A 20,836-nucleotide genomic window follows, 5' to 3' on the forward strand; every position below is an offset into this window, starting at 1 on the left:
TTGCAATCGTTGAGAAAGTCTTCGTAATTCGTTGAATGGTAACAGTCTTGTAGGGTTGGCGCAAGAGTCAATGCTCTTTCTTAACGCGAGATGTGTGAATCTCCATGTATATTTTTTTTTTGCTTGCTTGCTTGTTTTGTTAAGCGGTGGTACCCCCCCACCCCCCCAAAAAAACACCCCACCCCCCCAAAAAAAACTCCGTGGATGCTCATCCAGATTATGCCCTTTTCGGCCTCTGCTCTCAGTTTCAGCCTTCTGCGGTTCACAGACTGAGTGACTACTAGAGAACATTCTGAAAATTTGTAGCAAAAAAATAATAATCGTCATTATCATCATCGTCCCAGGAATAATAATCCTGATTGTATCAAAGTTTTCCCTTCCGCTCCTGGAAGGTGGGAAAAAAAGAGTTTCAAGCCAATGGACGGTGGTCTCTAAATTGTGCTACTTTCTCATCATGGATGTCAGTTTGGAGAAGGAAAGGGGGATTCCGTCGGAAAGAGTCAATTTCCCAGGTAGAATAGAAAAGTCTAAGCAAACTTCGGAAATATTGCTATGTCGTGCTGACCCAGTCTTTGACAGGGGACTTCCCTTGAAAGAGATCACCCCCCGTGTCTCTTCAACCAGGGAGGTTTGGACTTTCCTGGCTTCAAGGGAAACCTGGGTTTGTTTGTTTGTTTGTTTTTCCACGGTTGTCCTCTTGACAATATCTTTGCTTTGTTTTGTTTTTTTAATTCTTTCTTTAAAAAAAAAAAAGAAGAAAAGGAGCCCAAAGGGAACTTCCTCTCAAACAGTCACCTCTGTTTTGCTGTTAGTGATGAAATATGGCTGTGTGGGTAAATAATGCTGACTTCGTGTGGTCAAGGGGTCTCTGGCGGCGGGGTCCCCCATGAGATTTCTCCCTTTGGTTGCGTAGGCTTGCCTTCGAAGGGACTGGTCACTGGGGTCCCAGGTCTTATAAGCCAAGGGGTGCATATGCGGCTTGGTGACTTTGGATTTCTGTCCGTTTTGTTTCATGGTGCCCCCTTCCAAAATATAGGGCCGGTCTTCCTCCACGTGGACCGGGTGCAAGGGGAGACTCCCTTTGGCAGCCAGCTCGGCCAGGTGACGCCGTTTGGAGTAGAAATCTTCGTTACCTTTGTCTGCTAGTTTTGAAAGAAGGGGAGAGAGAGAGAGGAGGGAGGGGGGAGAGAAAAGGGAGCGTTAGCCGGGAGGTAGGAAAAGAAGGTATTAAAATAAAACATACCATTGCCAGACTGCAACGTATAAATAGATGCAGTGGTGTGGGCTAAAATTAAGATCCCCTTCCAGATGGAGATAACAGCCGGATCATAAATAGGATTTGTAAGAAATTATAAGCCTTCTTCCCTGTAGAGAGACCAATGGAATGTTAGCAGTAGAGAGTATTGTAAACTCCTGGCAGCTAGTCAAGAATGCATATGTAGCTATTGGAGGCTTATCTTCCGCACATGCACGGGGGGAGAGAGAGAGACAGAGACAGAGAGAGAGACACACACACACAGAGAGACAGAGAGAGACAAGGAGAGAGAGAGAGAGACAGAGAGACAGAGAGAGACAAGGAGAGAGAGAGAGAGACAAGGAGAGAGACAGAGGGAGACAGAGACAGAGACAGAGACAGACAGACAGACAGAGACAAGGAAAGAGAGAGAGACAAGGAGAGAGAGACAGAGAGAGAGAGAGACAAGGAGAGAGACAGAGACAGAGAGAGACAAGGAGAGAGAGACAGAGAGACAGAGAGAGACAAGGAGAGAGAGACAGAGAGACAGAGAGAGAGAGAGAAGGAGAGAGACAGAGACAGAGAGAGACAAGGAGAGAGAGAGAGACAAGGAGAGAGAGACAGAGAGACAGAGAGAGAGAAGGAGAGAGACAGAGACAGAGAGAGACAAGGAGAGAGAGAGAGACAAGGAGAGAGACAGAGAGAGACAAGGAGAGAGACAGAGACAGAGAGAGACAAGGGGAGACAGAGAGACAGAGACAGAGGGAGACAGAGACAGACAGACAGACAGACAGAGACAAGGAAAGAGAGAGACAGACAGAGAGAATATAACAATGTCTGCATATCCAAGATTGCAGATTTATCCCTTATGCATGTGCACAAAAATGTAGTAGAGCTTGGATCACAACACCTTGCCTTGACACAACTGAAAAGTCACCAATAGCCAAACCACTGTTTTTTGCCCAATGTTGGCATTGGATTTACCCCCTTATTCAGGATTTATTCAGGAGAGAGAGGTGGGGGGGGCCCCGCAATTTTTCTCAATGGCTCTACACTCTCATTTATCTGTGCAAATGAAAGACTAATTCGACCACGCCACACTGCTTCTAGATGGCCCCATATCTCTGGAGTTTTCCTTTCGTAGAAGTCCATCACCAGGTTTGCTCTAGACATTCTCAACGTTTCTCAGAAGGTTGCAGGGAGCAATGGCGCTTCACCCTATGGTGGGGAATTAAAAGAATAAAATAAAGGCAAACATCCAGTTGCCTTGCACATCACTGCAGGCAAACAAGTCAGAGATGAACAAAATAGGTCATTAGGGGATTCAGCACCCAAGATCGCCATCCTGTATCCAGGATCAACATTGGAACTACTAAACCTGAATGTTTGTCATATGCTTTTTTTTTGTTGCTTTTTTTGCCCAGCAATGTTTACTGAGGAGTCTTGCAGTCAGTAAGGAACCACTTTCTAATTCTTGGATTTAAGTGGAGTTGAGATGGATCTTTGTGAAGCACAAAAGATGCTAAAGTCTTTCAATGCTTCCAGTTATCTGGAAAGGGACTTTAAATCAGAATAAATAACAGAATAACAGAATTGGAAGGGACCTTAGAGGTCTTCTAGTCCAGCCACCCTGCTCAAGTAGGAGACCTTGTACAATGCCAAACAAATAGCTGTGCGATCTCTTTTTAAAAATTTCCAGTGTTGGAGCATTCACAGCTTCTGCAGGCAAGTTGTTCCACTGATTAATTGTTCTAACTGTCAGGAAATTTCTCCTTAGTTCCAGGTTGCTTCTCTCCTTGATTAGTTTCCGTCCATCACTTCTTGCCCTGTCTTCTGGTGCTTTGGAAAATAACTCTTCCTTGTGGCAGCCCCTCAAATATTGGAACACTGCTATCATGCAGTGTTCTAAATTTTCATGTAATAGTTTTAATACTGAGAATCTTAACTAGACTTAAGGGTTTATATCCTACGTCCAGGATCAAGCTTGGAACCAACCCTATTTTTCCTATGCTATTTTCCTGCCCAGCAGTGGCAGGAAAGGTGAAGGGTTTACTGAAGGGTCTTGCAATCAATGGAGAACTTGCTTTCTAACGAGTGAAACTAAAGGGGAGATGATGAGATGAGACGAGATGTTACTTGGACCTTTGCGAAGCACGAGAGACGATAGAACATTTCAGTGCTTCAAAGTCACCTGGAAAAAGACTGTAAAGCATCGACATAACAGTTTTAACACTGAGCGCGATCACTGGATGCTCAAAGGCTCCTCTGACGGACAACTGGAAGGAGTGAACGAGTTCTATATCCAACAGATGAGCCCTGGGCTCAGCGTGAGCTCCATCTGCAGCTCTGACATGTTGGCCTTTACTAGGCAAGGAACGAGGGCATGTAGCTATTTAACAGCCTCCTACTTGGGAGTTTCTCTTTTGGCACCATAATGCATGTCTTCTTCAGAGAGATGCTTCTTCCTCTTCCTCTCCTTCTCCTTCTCCTCCTTGTCCTTGTCCTTGTCCTTCTCCCCTTCTCCTCCTTCTCCTTCTCCTTCTCCTTCTCCTCCTCCTCTTCCTCTTCTTCTCCTCCTCCTCCCCCCCTTCTCCTCCTCCTCCACCTCCTCCTCCTCTTCCTCCTCCTCCTCTTCTTCTTCTTTCTTCTTTCTTCTCCTTCTCCTTCTTCCTCCTCCTCCTCCTCCTCTTCTTTCTTCTCCTTCTCCTTCTCCTTCTTCCTCCTCCTCCTCCTCCTCCTTCTTTCTTCTTTCTTCTCCCTCTTCTCCTCCTCCTCCTCTTCTTCTCCTCCTCCTCCTCCCTCCTCCTCCTCCTCCTCCTCCTCTCCTCCACCTCCTCCTCCTCTTCCTCTTCCTCCTCCTCCTCCTTCTCCTCCTCCTCCTCCTCCTCCTCCTCTTCTTCTTCTTCTTCCTTCTCCTTCTCCTTCTCCTTCTTCTTCTCCTTCTCCTTCTTCTCCTTCTTCTTCTTCCTCCTCCTCCTCCTCCTCCTCCTCCTGGTGAATTTAAATTGCTTCTGAAAGAGCCCATGTACTCAAATTATACTCTACAAGCTTTACCTGCCTCCATCTGTCTCCTTGTTAATTGGCATCTTCGTGCTTTTATATAACATGCAGGTGCTGTTAAAAGGGTGTCTTCCTTTTTAATTAAAACATGGAATGCAGCTAATGGCTTGTTCCCATTTCAGAATAGGATCCGAGATCAGAAGAAAGCACCCTTCAAATGCCTCCTCTTAGAGAGATCAGGAACTGATTAACCAGGCACCTTGGGTGGGCTAATCTCATTCTCTTTGTGCCGTGTTTGCAACTCGGGATGCTGCTATGATGGTTGTCGTCCTTATTTTCAGTCCTGCCACGTGCAAACGGAAAAACCTTGTAATAATACAAGAGGAACTGCCTTGGCTAGCCCAAATATCCCCTCATAAAGAATGAGGAATCATTTCAAAATGCAGCAATATATCCTGAATTTTGCTGAAAAGGCAGTTTTAAGTGACAGCAGCCTGGCCTCTATTTTATCATTTTCTAACACATTTTTCTACTGTGTGAGAAATCCCCAATGGCTTGACAGACAAGCATTCTAGAAAAGCTAATGAACGTGGCACCAGTTCCTCGCTGAGTTGAAGGCAACCGATCTCGCCATCATGCGAGCCAGAAAAATCTAAGCTGTATTTCCAAGAATAAAATAACTGATCAAAAGAAATGAGGTTGCTTGATGTGCTCCAAGCCCGTATCTTAGCCCAGGATTCTTCAAACCTGGCAACTTTAAGACTTGTGGACTTCAACTCCCACAATCCCCCAGTCCGTATGAGGAAAGAGGGATTCTGGGAGTTGAAGCCCACAAATCTTAAAAGTTGCCAAGTTTGGAGAGACCTGTATTACTCCAACATTTCTGCTTATATTTCCAAATTGGCTAGTAGTTTGCCATTTCCTCCTTCCTAGGGCTGAGGGAGAGACACACTGGCCCAAGGTCACCTAAGGCAGGATTAGAACTCACAGTCTCCCTGTTTCTAGCCTGATGCCTTAATTTCTACCCCAACAGCTCTCTTCCTTTGCCTTTACTTTCCAGAGAATAAGAGTCGGGATTGACATACTTCCCTTGGCCTCATTCCTTCTACGGGCTGATTTACAGTAGTGGCCAAAAATTGCGGAAACCTTTTGGGAAAAGTGTATTTTCTAAAACTAGCTAATAACACCACTTTTTTTTTTTGAGTCGTACTATAAAATTATATATCAATGGAAAGATAATTTAATCGAGAATGTAATGCAATAACTTTTAGGAAGGATTTGCTATTAGAATAGCAGTTACAATATAAAGAAGAAAAGTGAAACACGTAGAAAAAACAAGATCTACAAAAATGAGCACCATAGAAAAAAATGAGATCTATAAAAATGATCCCCATGTCAGTTAATCCTTAGTTGGGTAACCTTTAGCATGAATTACGGCCTTACTACGTCTTCCCGTGGAGTGAACCAAGTATTTTAATTCTGCCACAGTTATCATGTGAAGCCAAGATTGAATGATGGCTTCTATTAACTGGATTTTATTGCTGGGTCACTTCTGATTAACAAGTTTCTTTAGTCGGCTCCATAGATTTTCAATTGGGTGAAGGTATGGGTTATTCCCAGGCCATTCCAGCTGTGGAATAGGATTATCTTGAAACTCCAAAAACAAAAAAAAGTGATGTTATTAGCCATCAAACCTCAAAAATACACTTTTCCCCAAAAGGTTTCCATAATTTTGGTCACTGCTGTATCTCTTCTCAGACCATTATTCTCATCAGGGGTTGCCACAAAGAAGAGGGAGTCGGGCTGTTCTCCAAAGCACCTGAGGGTAGAACAAGAAGCAATGGGTGGAAACTGATCAAGGAAAGAAGCAACTTAGAACTAAGGAGAAATTTCCTGACAGTTAGAACAATTAATAAGTGGAACGACTTGCCTTCAGAAGTTGTGAATGCTCCAACACTGGAAATTTTTAAGAAAATGTTGGATAACCATCTGACTGAGATGGTGTAGGGTTTCCTGCCTGGGCAGGGGGTTGGACTAGAAGGCCTCCAAGGTCCCTTCCAACTCTGTTGATATTATTATATTATATTATATTATATTATATTATATTATATTATATTATATTATATTATATTATATTATATTATATTATATTATATTATATTATATTATATTATATTATATTATATTATTATATTATATTATATTATATTATATTATATTATATTATATTATATTATATTATATTATATTATATTATATATTTATTATATTATATTATATTATATTATATTATATTATATTATCACCCATGACAAAATCCTTGTGTGGAGTCATTTGTCATGTGTAACTGTATCCAAGAGATAGGTGTTACATGCGAGCAACTAAACCCATTCAGCAGTGAGAGTAAAAGAATTAATCTTATCTCCAAAACACCAAGTCATTGTTTCGCGATAAATCAATTCCTCTGGTCAGCCATTTTGTATGCACAGAAATGAGAGATTAACAGGAAAGTATTCTTGCTTTCTAGTGCTGATAGTGTGGAAGATTTTGTGTATACAGGAACCTTGAATCAGAGGTAATATTCAGCCGGCTCATACCGGTTCAGGCGAACCGGTAGCATGCCGCCCCGGCGCTATGCCGTCCTATTTAGGCACATTTTGAAGCCGCGCGCATGTGTGCCAGTCATGCGCGTGTGAGCAAAGCACATGCGTGAAAGGCCACGTGCATGCACGGAAGTGGCGTGTGCGAGTGAAATGCACACACGCGTGCTCTCATTTGCGAACAGGTAGGGAAAGTAAGTGAATACCATCTCTGCCTTGGATGTCTTCGACCTCCTCAGAGCTCCTCAGAGGAAGAGCCAATCTGGAAATAAGGAGGAATTTCTTGACAGCAACAACTATTAAATAATAAATAGCTTGCCTCCCGGGGTTGTGGGTCTTCCATCGCTGTAGGTTTTCAAAGAAAAGAAAACGCAAGAAAACCGCCAGACTTAGAAAGCCCCTCATTTCAAGAAAACACTGGACACCCATTTGTCCTGGTTGGTGTAAGGACCAGAGGTTGGTTTCAGCAGATTCTGACCAGTTCTGGAGAACCGGCAGCAGAAATTTTGAGTAGTTTGGAGAACCGGTAAATACCACCTCTGACTGGCCCCGCCCCCATCTATTCTCTGCCTCCCGAGTCCCAGCTGATCAGGAGGAAATGGGGATTTTATAGTATCCTTCCCCTGGAGTGGGGAGGGAATGGGGATTTTGCAGTATCCTTCCCCTGGAGTGGGGAGGGAATGGAGATTTTGCAGTATCCTTCCCCTGGAGTGGGGAGGGAATGGGGATTTTGCAGTATCCTTCCCCTGGAGTGGGGAGGGAACAGAGATTTTACAGTATCCTTCTCCTGGAGTGGGGAGGGAACTGAGATTTTACAGTATCCTTTCCCTGCCACGCCTACCAAGCCACGCCCACAGAACTGGTAGTAAAAAATTTTGAATCCTACCACTGGTAAGGACTCCTTCCTTGGGCAGATGGTTGGGCTAGAAGACCTCCAAGATCCCTTCCAGCCCTATGAATCTATGTTTCAGAACGCCCATTTTGCCTTCCCACCCGCACAAATGGGAAGCGCCAAGATTGGTGGCTTAAGGAAAAACTGTAATTATAATGCATGCAGGGGGTTCCTAAATTCTTTGAAAGGCATTTGATGCCTTATGGGTTACTGTAACAATATTAGCTTGATCTTAAGTTAATCCTTGTGATTTCCTCTTTGTTTGCTTCATTTGACTGAATACTTTGGGAGACACACCACTGGGGTATCCCTTATCGTCAATGGATATCCTTGCGTGATTCCAGGATCATGAATTAATTATTACATGCATCTATCAGCAGTTGACCCAAAACGGCAAATGAAATATTGGCTGCCTTCATTTGGCTTACATGGATATTTCACATATTATTTCCAGGGTGAAATTAGCCTATTGTTCCATTAATCTTAAGGGGTTTAGTTTTGGCCCTCAAACAGAGATGAACTTATGGGGAATTGAATTAATTTGTCCCTCTGTCCACTAATGCTCAGTTTCATGTGAACATTGATTTAAATCGGGGATGTCCAAACTTGGCAACTTTAAGTCCTGGGGACTTCAATTCCCAGCATGACTGTCTGGGGAATTCTGGGAGTTGAAGTCCACAAGTCTTAAAGTTGCCAAGGTTGGAGACCCCTGATTTAAAGGTTAGGTATCTTTCTAGGAAAAGTCCTAGAAGGGCCCCATACAGTAGACCTCTCTGGGCACTCTTGTCTCTGTAGCTTTTGGGGATTTCATATTTTGTAGCTATAGACCAGGGGTGTCAAACTAGCAGACCACGGGCCAGATGCGCCATGCACAGGTCACACTCACCCCAGCTCCACGAAGGGGAAATATGTTGCGAAACATCACGTGATGGCAACGTGACGCAGCGAGTTTGACACCCGTGCCATAAACAGATGAAAAAAAGAGAGGCAGAAATGAGTGGTAGACTCCTATTGTGCCGAACCATTATTTTTTTTTAATCGTTGGGAAGGGAAAATGAATGACAAATACAGGATTTGGATCGAGAAATTTGGGACTGTCAGTAGGTTGATCAGTAACCATGGCTGATCAACCTACTTAGCCAACACTGTATGGGGTAAATCTTATGGTCTTTGATCAAGATGGAGATTGTATGGATTAAACCCATTTGGGAATGACATTTTATGCCCCTCTTTTTTCTCAGCTAAATTTAAAAATCCTCATCTGTCCAATTCAGTTCCATTCCTTTAATTCTGTGTAATGTTGAGACAGTGTTTCTTCGGGTGTGGTTTGGAAGAACGTTTCAATCTTCATAGGAATTTTGTTTACATTTCCTCCTATAAAAATAGGCGTCAACTCCAAGGAGCACATGAGAGTAACAATTTGCCAAAAAATCCAACAGTTCTAGGCTGCATGAACAGAGGGATAGAATCAAGATCACGTGAAGTGTTAATAGCACTTTATAATGCCTTGGCAAGGCCACACTTGGAACCCTGCATCCAGTTTTGGTCTCTATGATGTTGAGACTCTAGAAAGAGTGCAGGGAAGAGCAACAAAGATTGCTCTTAGGGGATGGAGGCTAAAACATATAAAGAACAATTGCAGGAACTGGGTGTGTCTAATTTAATGAAAAGAAGGACTAGGGGAGACATGTGTTCCAATATCTCAGGGGCTGCCCCAAAAAAGAGGGAGTCAAGCTATTCTCCAAAGCACCTGAGGGCAGGACAAGAAGCAATGGGTGGAAACTAATCGAGGAGAGAAGCAACTTAAAACTCAGGAGAAATTTCCTGACAGTTAGAACAATCAATCAGTGGAACAACTTGTCTCCAGAAGTTGTAAATGCTCCAAGTTTTTAAGAAGATGTTGGATACCCATTTGTCTGAAGTGGTGTAGGGTTTCCTGCCTGAGCAGGGGGTTGGACTAGAAGACCTCCAAGGTCCCTTCCAACTATTCTATTCTATTCTATTCTATTCTATTCTATTCTATTCTATTCTATTCTATTCTATTTTATTCTATTCTATTGGATTCGATTCTATTCTCCTTTCCATCGACCTTGATGGCTGACTTTTCCCACTATTCAAAAACTGCTCAGAAAGGCTGGGCGATATCGTGGGATAGGTTGCTAGAACTAATTTCTCTCTTAAACCTCTGTTTCAGAAGACTGTTTTTCTCACCTGCTGGAATCTATGACTTGCTTAATTCAACATTCCCGCTATCCAGGATTTGGGGCTGGAATTAGGACACACATCCTTTTAAAGAAAACAAACTAGATTCTACAGGCGGATGAGTGGAGAAAGGTAAGATCTTCCAAACATCGGGAATATTTGTCACTGGGTCTAAAATAATTCCAAAAAAAAAGCGACCGAAACTTGATAGCTCCATCCATTTCTACCCACGCTGAAGATTTCTGGATATTTCTGACATGTCCATCAGTTCTGAGGTAAAATATAGAAAGGAGAAACCCCCTTAGTTTAAAGCAATTCAAAGAGTTTCCATTCAAGAGTTCCTAAACACTAGACTTCTGCCAGTACAATGTTCTCCATATTGTGCCAAAAAATTTCTTTTCATGACTAAAATGTTCTTTCTGATTCAATCGAAGCAGTAAAAACTGGGATATGCAGCTCCCTGGGATTGAAAAGCCTACTGTCTCCCTGACAGCCAGAATATCTTCTTAATGGATCTTAGTAGCAGAAAGACAACTTTTTAATGTGCAGTTTTGTCATATCAGCTCGAATATCTCACTAAGTGCTTGGCGAGTGAGTTCAGGTTTCTTTTCTTGGAGACAATTGTACATCGAAACTATCGGGCCTGTTGGATTCCCCATCCCCCCCCCACCCATCCGACGTACATACTTAACTGGGTAGTAATCTCAAAACCTAGCCGGTGAGAAATACTCTTAGTTTTTTCTACAAGGAAAATAACGGAGGCCGAGATCGCCACCGACACAGAGGTCCAGCACAGGAAATCCAGAAATCCAGGCAGTTCAAATAAATGTAAGGATTTATTGCAAGCTTTAGGCTTTCTACAAGAATCTGAGCTACTAACAATCAAAGCAAATTGGTGGTAAATTGGAATTCAAGGTGGGCTGGACTTAAGATTTCTTGTGGGCACAAAGGGACTCGAAACGGATGACATTTTTGACCCTTCCCTCGGGCTCAGCCTGGTCATCTCCTACAATTGGCTTAATTCAGAATGAAATGATAGACCTGCTTCTTCTCCAAATCGCTTCCCCATATTTTTTTTTTTAAATTATCATAAAACTTATCAAAATACAAAATGCAAGTTAATATAAAGATAGTGGGAAAAAGGGGAATGGAGATTTTTCAGAATCCTTCCCCTGGAGTGGAATGGGAATGGAGATTTTATAGTATCCTTCCCCTGGAGTGGGGAGGGAATGGAGATTTTTCAGAATCCTTCCCCTGGAGTGGGATGGGAATGGAGATTTTATAGTATCCTTCCCCTGGAGTGGGGAGGGAATGGAGATTTTACAGAATCCTTCCCCTGGAGTGGGATGGAAATGGAAATTTTATAGTATCCTTCCCCTGGAGTGGGGTAGGAATGGAGAATTTACAGTATCCTTCCCCTGGAGCAGGGAGAGAATGGGGATTTTGCAGTATCTTTTCCCTGCCATGCCCACCAAGCCATGCCCACAGAACTGGTAGTAAAAAAAAAAATTGGATTTCACTACTGCTGGGAGGTCTTCTAGTCCAGGGGTCTCCAACCTTGGCAACTTTAAGACTTGTGGAGTTCCCAGAGTTCCTCAGCCAGCTGACGTCCACAAGTCTTAAAGTTGCCAAGGTTGGAGACCCCTGTTCTAGTCCACACTTCTTCTCAAGACAGGAGTGTCATACCCGTCAGATGGTCCTTCAGTCTATTTCTGACAGACTGTACACATAGTCACGGCGACTCTGAGCCACATATTTGCTTGAGTTTTTGTGCATGGGAGTGTGTGTTTATTTCCAGTTCATTTACATTTTCCTCCCTTTTGTAAGACCGTAGATTTGTTTTCAAACAAATGAACCACTGAATTGAATGAGGCTCATGGGCTTCGTTTCTACTTGTTCTGAAACGAGCACTCCCGGCTGAGGAAAAAAATTAAAAAATAACGCAGGATGCCTATTTATATACCCACTCATTATATTTTGGGTGGCGATGACTGGGCAGATCGCCAGAGTGACTTTTGGCATTATTTCCCCTAATGGTGGGGTCCGATCAGGGGTGAAATGCTCCCGGTTTGGACCGGATCGTGCAGTCCAGTAGCGATGGGGGCGGATAGTTCGGAGAACCGGTAGCAAAAATCCCTGCCCCCCCCCACCGCTCACGCCTCGCTGTTGTCCTCTTCTCTGTCCCTGAAGCTCTCGGTGGTGATATAGCTGCAAACGGCCTTAAACGACTGCTGCTGCACTTCAGAGGGCTGCAATAAAGCTGATCAGCACTGTAGGCGGCTAGTAGACCGGGGCCTCTATTTTTAAAGAAGGTAGACCGATGCCTCCCAAAAAAAGGCAATTGGTAGACCAGTGCCTCTATTTTTAAAGAAGGTAGACCGGTGCGCTCCCAAGTTTTGTATACTTTATTATTTTTATTATTTATTATTATTGGCCATGCCTATTCAGTCACCTGACCACCAAGCCACACCCACCAGGTCACCTGACCACCAAGCCACACCCACCAATTAAGCCACACCCACAGAACCGGTAGGGAAAATTTTAGATTTCACCCCTGCGATGACCCAATAGACACATTCACAGAACACGCTTAAGCAAGTCGGGGGGAAGACTAGGAGAAATCAAGTTTGGTTATCGTGTTTTTTTTTATGGCTTTCGGGTAGTGTCATTTTGTATAGCTCAGTGTGTTTGATTAGTCTATGCTTCAGTAGTAGTCAGCCACATGTTCAAACCCCGGGTGAAATGTAAAATTTGTTACTACTGGTTCTGTGGGCAGGGCTTGTGAGGAGTAATGTGACTGGGTGGGCTTTTTTTTTTAACTTTTAAAAGCATTTTTTCTACAACCTCTTCGGCCGAAGAGCTTGTAAAAAATGCTTTTAATAGCCTCTGACGATCAGGCATCTCAGCTGGGATCGTCAGAGAAGCCTTTTAAAAGCATTTTTTAACAACCTCTTTGGCTGAAGAAGTTGTAGAAAAAATGCTTTTAAAAGGCTCGGACGATCCCAGCTGAGCCGCGCAATCATCAGAGGCTTTTTTTTTCTTTTAAAAGCATTTTTTCGGCTGAAAAAAAATGCTTTTAAAAGTAAAAAAAAAACCTCTGATGATCACGCGGCTCAGCTGGACATAGTGGGGGCAGGGATTTTATTACCAATTCTCTGAACCACCCATCGCCATCACTACTGGATTGGCCAATCCGGTCCAAACCAGGAGCATTTGACCCCTGGTTCAGATCCCGTGGTGGGTTGCTTCCAGTTCACACTGGTTCAGGTAAACCGGTAGTGGCAGCGTCGGGAGGCTCCGTCCACCCACCGAGACGTCATCAAAAACGCTCTGTGCATGTGCAGAACCGCTGTGCGCACGCACTCGCACTATGCTACCAATAGCGAACCGGTAGCGCCGGGATTTGAATCCCACTACCGTTCAGACCTGATTTGGCATTTTCATCTACCTATAAATCCTTCCAAAAGGCCTGGGATTGATGATCTTATAGGTAAGGCCAGGATGTAAGCTACTCCATGAAAAGCTGCCTTTTGCAATTGACTGACTGTGATTTTGTCAATGCCAATGGTATTCAGGTGGTTATTATTATTAGAAAAGATGTTAATTTGCTAACTGGGTTATTCATGATGGATGCTCCTTACAATCATCATAAAACCCTTCAAACTATCAAACGTTCATGTCCAAATCTGACAATATGGTCTTCATGGTTTTATGGATGTCTGTAAATGGCTAAGAGTCCCGAAGGAAATGGCGGCATAAAAGCACTGTGAGAAATATCTGCAATAAATAAAACATGAGCTACACAGCTTCTTTTGTCTGTCCTCCTCTCTGAATTCAATTCCCGCTTTGGGATTCATGTACTTGACAGATTGGTCAAGCTTGTTGGTAGAGATGAAGCAATCAATATGCAAGGAATTATGGATAAGCAATATGGCTGTTCTGGGAAAAAGGTTTCCAAAACAGCTCTGGTTTTGAATTATGATAAGCAGCTATGGTGTGATGAAAGACAAATACTAATGAGGAAAATATTGTTGGCCTTCTGGAAGGACGTGAAGATAGGGATCTGTCATCTAGCTTGGGGACCCACCCGACAATATGGTATATAGAGCCTGTAAAATGATTGTGTTACTGATAGATGGAAATTGTTTGTAGCTCAGGGTTGAACGGTATGTGGTCCTTGGTGCTCTCTGAGCTTGGTAGTTTTCTTGCAGATGTTTTATTACCAAGCTAGGGAACATTATCAATGGTCAAATGGAATGAAGTGTGAGGAGGAGGAGGAGGAAGAGGAGGAGGAGGAGGAGGAAGAGGAGGAGGGGAGGAGGAGAATGGGAGGAAGAAGAGGAGGAGGAGGAGGAGGAGTCGAATGGGAGGAGGAGGAAGAGAACTGTGGGATCCTTGGTGCTGTCTGAGGTTGGTGGTTTTCGTGCAGATGTTTTATTACCAAGCAAGGGAAGTTTATCAATGGTCAAATGGAGTAAAGTGTGAAGAAGAGGAGGAGGAGGAGGAGGAGGAGGAGGAGGAGAAGAGGAGGAGGAGGAGGAAGGGAGGAGGAGAATGGGAGGAAGAGGAGGAAAATGGGAGGAGGAGGAGGAGGAGGAGGAGGAAGGGAGGAGGAGAATGGGAGGAAGAGGAGGAGGAGGAAAATGGGAGGAGGAGGAGAATGGGAGGAAGAAGAGGAGGAGGAGGAAAATGGGAATCTAACTGGTAATCCAATTGGTAGGTCCTGATCTATTGATTGAAAGATTTTCTCCCCAGGTGCATTCGTCTGGTACCCCAATAATAAGATGATGTCAAAAATTACTGGGCAAACATATGGCCCTATTCCAGGAGTGAAATCCAAATTTTTTCCCTACTTTTTCTGTGGGCGTGGCTTGGGCATGATGTTTCTTGGTGGGCATGGCTTGGTGGGCATGGCAGGGGAAGGATATTGCAAAACCTCCATTCCCACCCCACTCTGGGGTCAGCCAGAGGTGGCATTTGCCGGTTCTCCGAACTATTCAAAATTTCCGCTACCGGTTCGCCGGAACCTGTTAGAACCTGCTGGATTTCACCCCTGCCCTATTCCACCTCCCTGTGACAGATTTGCCTCCCCTTCTAATCCTTGATATCCCTGAAAAGTCTTGCGTGAAATGATGGCTCTCTTGGGCTTTTTTTTTTTTTTTTGCTCCAATTGTCCTTATCCTTGAAATGAGTTCTTTTAAATCTATCTAGAATGGTTTCCTTTGATCTCATGGTTCCTAGACGGTTTCACATCACATTTCAGGCAAGGATGGTCTGAAGTGAAAACGTCCAGTGCAAAACTGTTGAATTTCTCACCCATATCCCCAACCCTTCTCAAAGGATGCCTGCTGGAAAATCAGTTAGGCACACTTTAGTCTGAACACAGAGCATTAATTTATCGCTGTCAAATCCAGGTCTCCCTTTCTCTACTCCCTCTGTCAGGGCGTTTGCAATGTGACTGCGAGTAGGAGACAACCCAGGAGCAAAACACACAGCATTTGTTGCAGTCCACCAGAAGCCCGTGGAACTGGCAGTGGAGTCGGACAGTGGGGAGGACAGTGGGTCAGTCCTGGAGTCAGGGGAAGGCCCAGACAAGGGTTCTGCATTGGAGACAGAGATGGGGGCAGGGTCATCTGGGAGCGATGCACGGACTCCGGAGCCTCCAGAGGCAGACAGCAGAGAGGCAGAGGAACAGGAGGAGCCTGTTCCTACTGCATGCATGCCAAGAGCTGCCTTCTGGCTGAGGATGACTCAGGAGTAAGGCCAGGAGATGATTGGCCCCTCCCATAAGGCTTAAAAGAGCAGCAACGGCTCTTGGGTTCTTTGTAGGAAAGCAACGTTGCTACAATTGTTTCTAGTTGCCGTCTCCTGTTTCTGAACTTTGTGGGGTTCTTGCCAAGAAAAACCTGTGGCAGGATGCCAAAGAAGACAAAGGTTTGTGATAAGGCCGAAGGACATTTTCTGAAGGACTTTGTTTTGGACTTAATTTGGACTAAACTGAGAATGAATTAATTCTCAGCTGTTCTAATAAAATATGTTTGTTTAGGACTGATTGTGTCTGGTAATAACTACTTAGGCCTAGGTCACAACAGCACTCAGACATGTAACAGTGGTTTATATACAAGACATATACAGAAATACATGTGGTAGGCAAATACCAGACAAGCACTCAATCTTCTTCTTAACTCTACACGGAGAACTTAGCAATGGATACCGGACACAAGGAGAGAGAATACGCCCTCTCCTGGCTGACTTATGTAAACACCTCTTAAAGTGGTAAAGACTTTTGTGGACCCCTTCATAGTCTAAAACTGGCTATACCAATGCTGATTCATCTTCATTGCATCAGCCTTACATCACATAGCTTTACAGTTGGTCAGCTCTTAAATCTCAATACCTTAACAGATTCCATATTTTGAACCAGAGCTAGGGAAAACAATGCCTGTCTGATTTTAATGTGGACTCCGAAATTGGCATGGCACGGCTTGGTGGACATGGCAGAGGAAGGATATTGCAAAATCTCCATTCCCACTCCACCTTGGGGCCAGCCAGAGGTAGTATTTGCCAGTTCTCCGAACTGCTCAAAATTTCCGCTACCGGTTCTCCAGAACCTGTCAGAACCTGCTGGATTTCACCCCTGATTTGAGGCCCACAATGAGGCCCCTCTGAGTTTCATCCATCTGTTATGTCTGGTCCTGCCTTCAGGTGCTTTAGAGAAGAGGTTCACCTCCTCTGCTCTGTGGACAGCTCTTCAAATATTGGAAGGCTACTATTCTATCACATCTAAACCAGGGGTGGGATTCAGCCAGTTTAGACCGGTTTGGGAGAACCGGATGCTAACTTTACATCTCGTTCGCCGAACCAGTAGTTGTAAGGATTGGTTGGCCATACCACCCCACCTCACCCCACCCAAGAGTCTCCACATGGCCCCTTTTGGATACCAGGTAAGTGCAGGGCCCGCAGGGAGGCTCTGGGAGGGTGAAAAATGGGCCTCTTGGAAGTTCCAGAAGTCTGGAAACAGACCCATTTCCAGCTTCCGGAGTGCCTCTGGAGGCCAGGGGAGGCAGTTTTTGCCCTCCTGGAGACTCAAGGAAAGCCTCTGGAGCCTGGGGAGGGTGAAAATTCCCCCTCTATGGTGCAGGAGACTGAGTAGCTCACACCCACCATGGCCACGACTACCCAGCAACTGGGCAGTGAACCTGTTGCTAAAATTTTTGAATCTCACCCCTGCCCTAAACCTTCTCTTCATTAAACTAGATATACCCAGTTCCTGCAACTACGTTTTAGCCTCCAGCCCGCTAATCACCTTTGCTGCTCTTCTCTGCACTCTTTCTAGAGTCTCGACATCCTTTTTTGTGTTGTGGTGATCAAAACTGATTGCAATATTCCAACTAGTAGAGTCGGTTATTTTCTGGTAAACAAGCGCGTCGCACCTGGCTGTGTGTCCTTCAAAAGTACAACTTTGCCCACTCCATACTTTGAAATTCTACACGTACTTCACTTTCAAGGATTTGCCTACCCTTGTTAATATTCATCTCAGATGTCAACAATCAAAGGCAAGGTTTACTTTGCTGTTTTCCTTTTCATGAAAGAAAAAGAAACAGGGAGAAGATGGTTTAAGAAGAAAGCTGCATAGAAGCAATGAGAAAGATAGAACAGAATAACAGAGTTGGAAGGGATCTTGAAGGTCTTCTAGTCTAACCCCCTGCCCAGGCAGGAAACCCTACACCACTTCGGACAAATGGTTATCCAACATCATCTTAAAAACTTCCAGTGTTGGAGCATTCACAACTTCTGGAGACAAGTTGTTCCACTGATTGATTGTTCTAACTGTCAGGAAATTTCTCCTTATTTCTAAATTGCTTCTCCCCTTGATTAGTTTCCACCCATTGCTGGAAGGGTGCTTCAGAAATTGAGGTAATCCTTCTCGCTAAGACTTTTCAACATTATTTCAAAAACATTTCTCCTCATATTGGAAATGATTCCCTTATTTCTGCTCTGTATCTATACATCTAAAACCAAATAGATATCTAGACTTTGCACAAGTCCTCATTTCCTTCCGTATGACCTGCCCCTCTATAAACACATCCGTGGTGTGATATTTTGTCCCCATGAGCTACAGAGCTAATGTTAACAGTGACAGAGTTGAAAGGGACCTTGGAGGTCATCTAGTCCAACCGCCCCGCTCACGCAGGAAACCAGTGCTGGGGATTCGAACCGCCGAACCGCCGACCTTTCTGATCGACAAGCTCAGTGCCTTAGCCACTGAGCCACCATCTTATTTATGTATTAGGCCAAAGGGAAAAAAAAATAATCGAAAAATTCATTTCGTTCATTTAAAATAGAATGGAAGGACTTGCCACGGTCACCTTGCAACAGCCAACCCAACACAGCCAACTTGCTATGGGGCAACTCGCTGCAGGCCAATTCCACAATTCAATTTTAACGATTTAATATAATTTAATTTTTTTTTAAATTTTTGTCATTCACAATTCCTTTTACTCCTCTTTTCTTTAATTCTACTATTCCACTATTTGCTCGATATTAGTGTAACCCTTGTCCTGCAGTGAGCTGGCCATGGTGAGCTGGCCATGGAAAGTTGACTGTGGTCAGTTGTCGTAGAGCCCATTTAAAAATGAAGACCTCAAGAAGCAAAGCCAGATAGCTATTCGCTCTTTGTATGTTGAGCTGAAAAATAAATAAATAAAAATAAAATATCAAGGGCAGAGACAATTCTCTTGAGAACCGTGTCAACTCAAGTAAAATATTTCCATCATATAAGTAAAGGCAGCTGTCAGATTTGTGGGCTATATATCTGAGAAGTAAATTACCTTTAACCTTTACAGTTTCTTCTAGTTCAAAACTGTCAGCTAATCTTTGCTTTATCTTGACACATGATTTAAACCAGATTTCTGTCTTTGCTGAGCCCCTGTTCAGATGTGTTTGTATTATTTCTTTGCCCATCTCAATAATTTGAACTTGCGTTATCCAGTTGGCGCACCTCTGATTATTCTCTATCCTGTTTAAAACTCTCCCCTCTGGGTTTATATTCAGCACTTTATTATTAGCTGTCACACAGACACGCTAAAAATTTGTTGCTGCGGTTTTCCCCCCCATCATGGCACTGCTGTGGCTGAAGTAGCAGGGCTGAATCTGGACACCCTGAAAAGAGGAAATATAGATAAGAACCGGTGTGTTTCAAATCTGGCAACTTTAAGATGCGTAGACTTCAACTCCCAGAATTCCCCAGCCAGCGTGCTAGTTGGAGAACTCTGGGAGTTGAAGTCCACGTTATCTTTAAGGTAGCTGGAAAAGATGGCATATATGGCTTGCGTGCATATATAAGATTCCCCTCGCTAGTCGTTCCCGACTCTAGGGGGCGGTACTCATCTCCGTTTGAAAGCCAAAGAGCCAGCGCTGTCCGAAGACGTCTCTGTGGTCATGTGGCCGGCATGACTCAATGCCAAAAGCGCACGGAACGCTGTTCCCTTCCCACCAAAGGTGGTCCCTATTTTTCTACTTGCGTTTTTTATGTGTTTTCGAACTGTTAGGTTGGCAGAAGCTGGGACAAGTAACGGGAGCTCACCCATTACGCGGCACTAGGGATTCGAACTGCTGAGCTGCCAACCTTTTGATTGACAAGCTCAGCGTCTTAGCCACTGAGTCCCCTCTGCGTGCATATATATACACTTGTGTTAAACTTTGAGAAAATTGGTGATGCCTGCATGTATCTGATATATATCTATGTCTGATTGATTTCTCTTTATTCCACCTTTATTATTTTTAATAAATAGCTCACATTGACAAACATATTTAATGCTCCTTCCCTCTCCTCTTTTCCCTACAACAACCCCATGAGATGGGTTGGGCTGAGAGAAAGGGACTGTCCCAAAATCACCCAGCTGGCTTTCATACCTAAGGCAGGACTAGAACTCACCGTCTCCTGGTAATTGGTCCAAGTCACCGAGCCAGCTTTCATGTCTAAGGCAGGGCTAGAATTCACCACCTCCTGGTGATTGGTCCAAAGTCACCCAACTGGCTTTCATGCCTAAGGCGGGACTCACCATCTCCTGGTGATTGGTCCAAAGTCTCCCAGCTGGCTTTCATGACTAAGGCAGGACTAGAATTCACCATCTCCTGGTGATTAGTCCAAAGTCACCCAGCCAGCTTTCATGCCTAAGGCAGGGCTAGAATTCACCACCTCCTGGTGATTGGTCCAAAGTCACCCAGCCAGCTTTCATGCCTAAGGCGGGACTCACCATCTCCTGGTGATTGGTCTAAAGTCTCCCAGCTGGCTTTCATGACTAAGGCAGGACTAGAATTCACCATCTCCTGGTGATTAGTCCAAAGTCACCCAGCCAGCTTTCATGCCTAAGGCAGGACTAGAACTCACCGTCTCTTGGTGATTGGTCCAAAGTCACCCAGCCAGCTTTCATGCCTAAGGCGGGACTAGAACTCACCGTCTCCTGGTGATTGGTCCAAAGTCTCCCAGCCAGCTTTCATGCCTAAGGCAGGACTAGAACTCACCATTACCTGGAGATTGTCACAAAGTCCCCTAGCCACTTTTATACCTAAAGTGCAACTAGAACTCACAATCTCCTGGTTTGTAGTCTGGTACTTTCACCCCTAAACCAAACTGCAGTACCTATGCAACTTTTTTATTTATTTATTTATTTATTTACATTTATATCCCGCCCTTCTCCGAAGACTCAGAGCGGCTTACAGTGTATAAGGCAATAGTCTCATTCTATTTGTATATTTACAAAGTCAACTTATTGCCCCCCCCCAACAATCTGGGTCCTCATTTTACCTACCTTATAAAGGATGGAAGGCTGAGTCAACCTTGGGCCGGGCTTGAACCTGCAGTAATTGCAGGCTGCTGTGTTCTAATGACAGGCTTCTTACCAG

At 44.1% G+C, this 20,836-nt stretch overlaps 1 protein-coding gene across 1 annotated transcript in view; it reads right to left on the bottom strand.

Moving 5' to 3' along the window:
• Positions 1–211: 211 nt before the first annotated feature.
• The window catches only part of SHISA9 (shisa family member 9), a 252,085-nt gene continuing 231,460 nt past the window's right edge, over positions 212–20,836 (bottom strand). Inside the window, exons 5-6 of the mRNA XM_058157865.1 lie at positions 17,235–17,239; positions 212–1,142 (exon numbers count right to left, since the gene is read on the bottom strand). Of these exons, the coding sequence (XP_058013848.1) occupies positions 784–1,142; positions 17,235–17,239 (364 nt within the window). The 3' untranslated portion in view covers positions 212–783. The remainder of the gene's footprint in view (positions 1,143–17,234; positions 17,240–20,836) is intronic.

The sequence above is a fragment of the Ahaetulla prasina genome, chromosome 14 (genome assembly GCF_028640845.1).
Source record: "Ahaetulla prasina isolate Xishuangbanna chromosome 14, ASM2864084v1, whole genome shotgun sequence".
Lineage (NCBI taxonomy): Eukaryota > Metazoa > Chordata > Lepidosauria > Squamata > Colubridae > Ahaetulla > Ahaetulla prasina.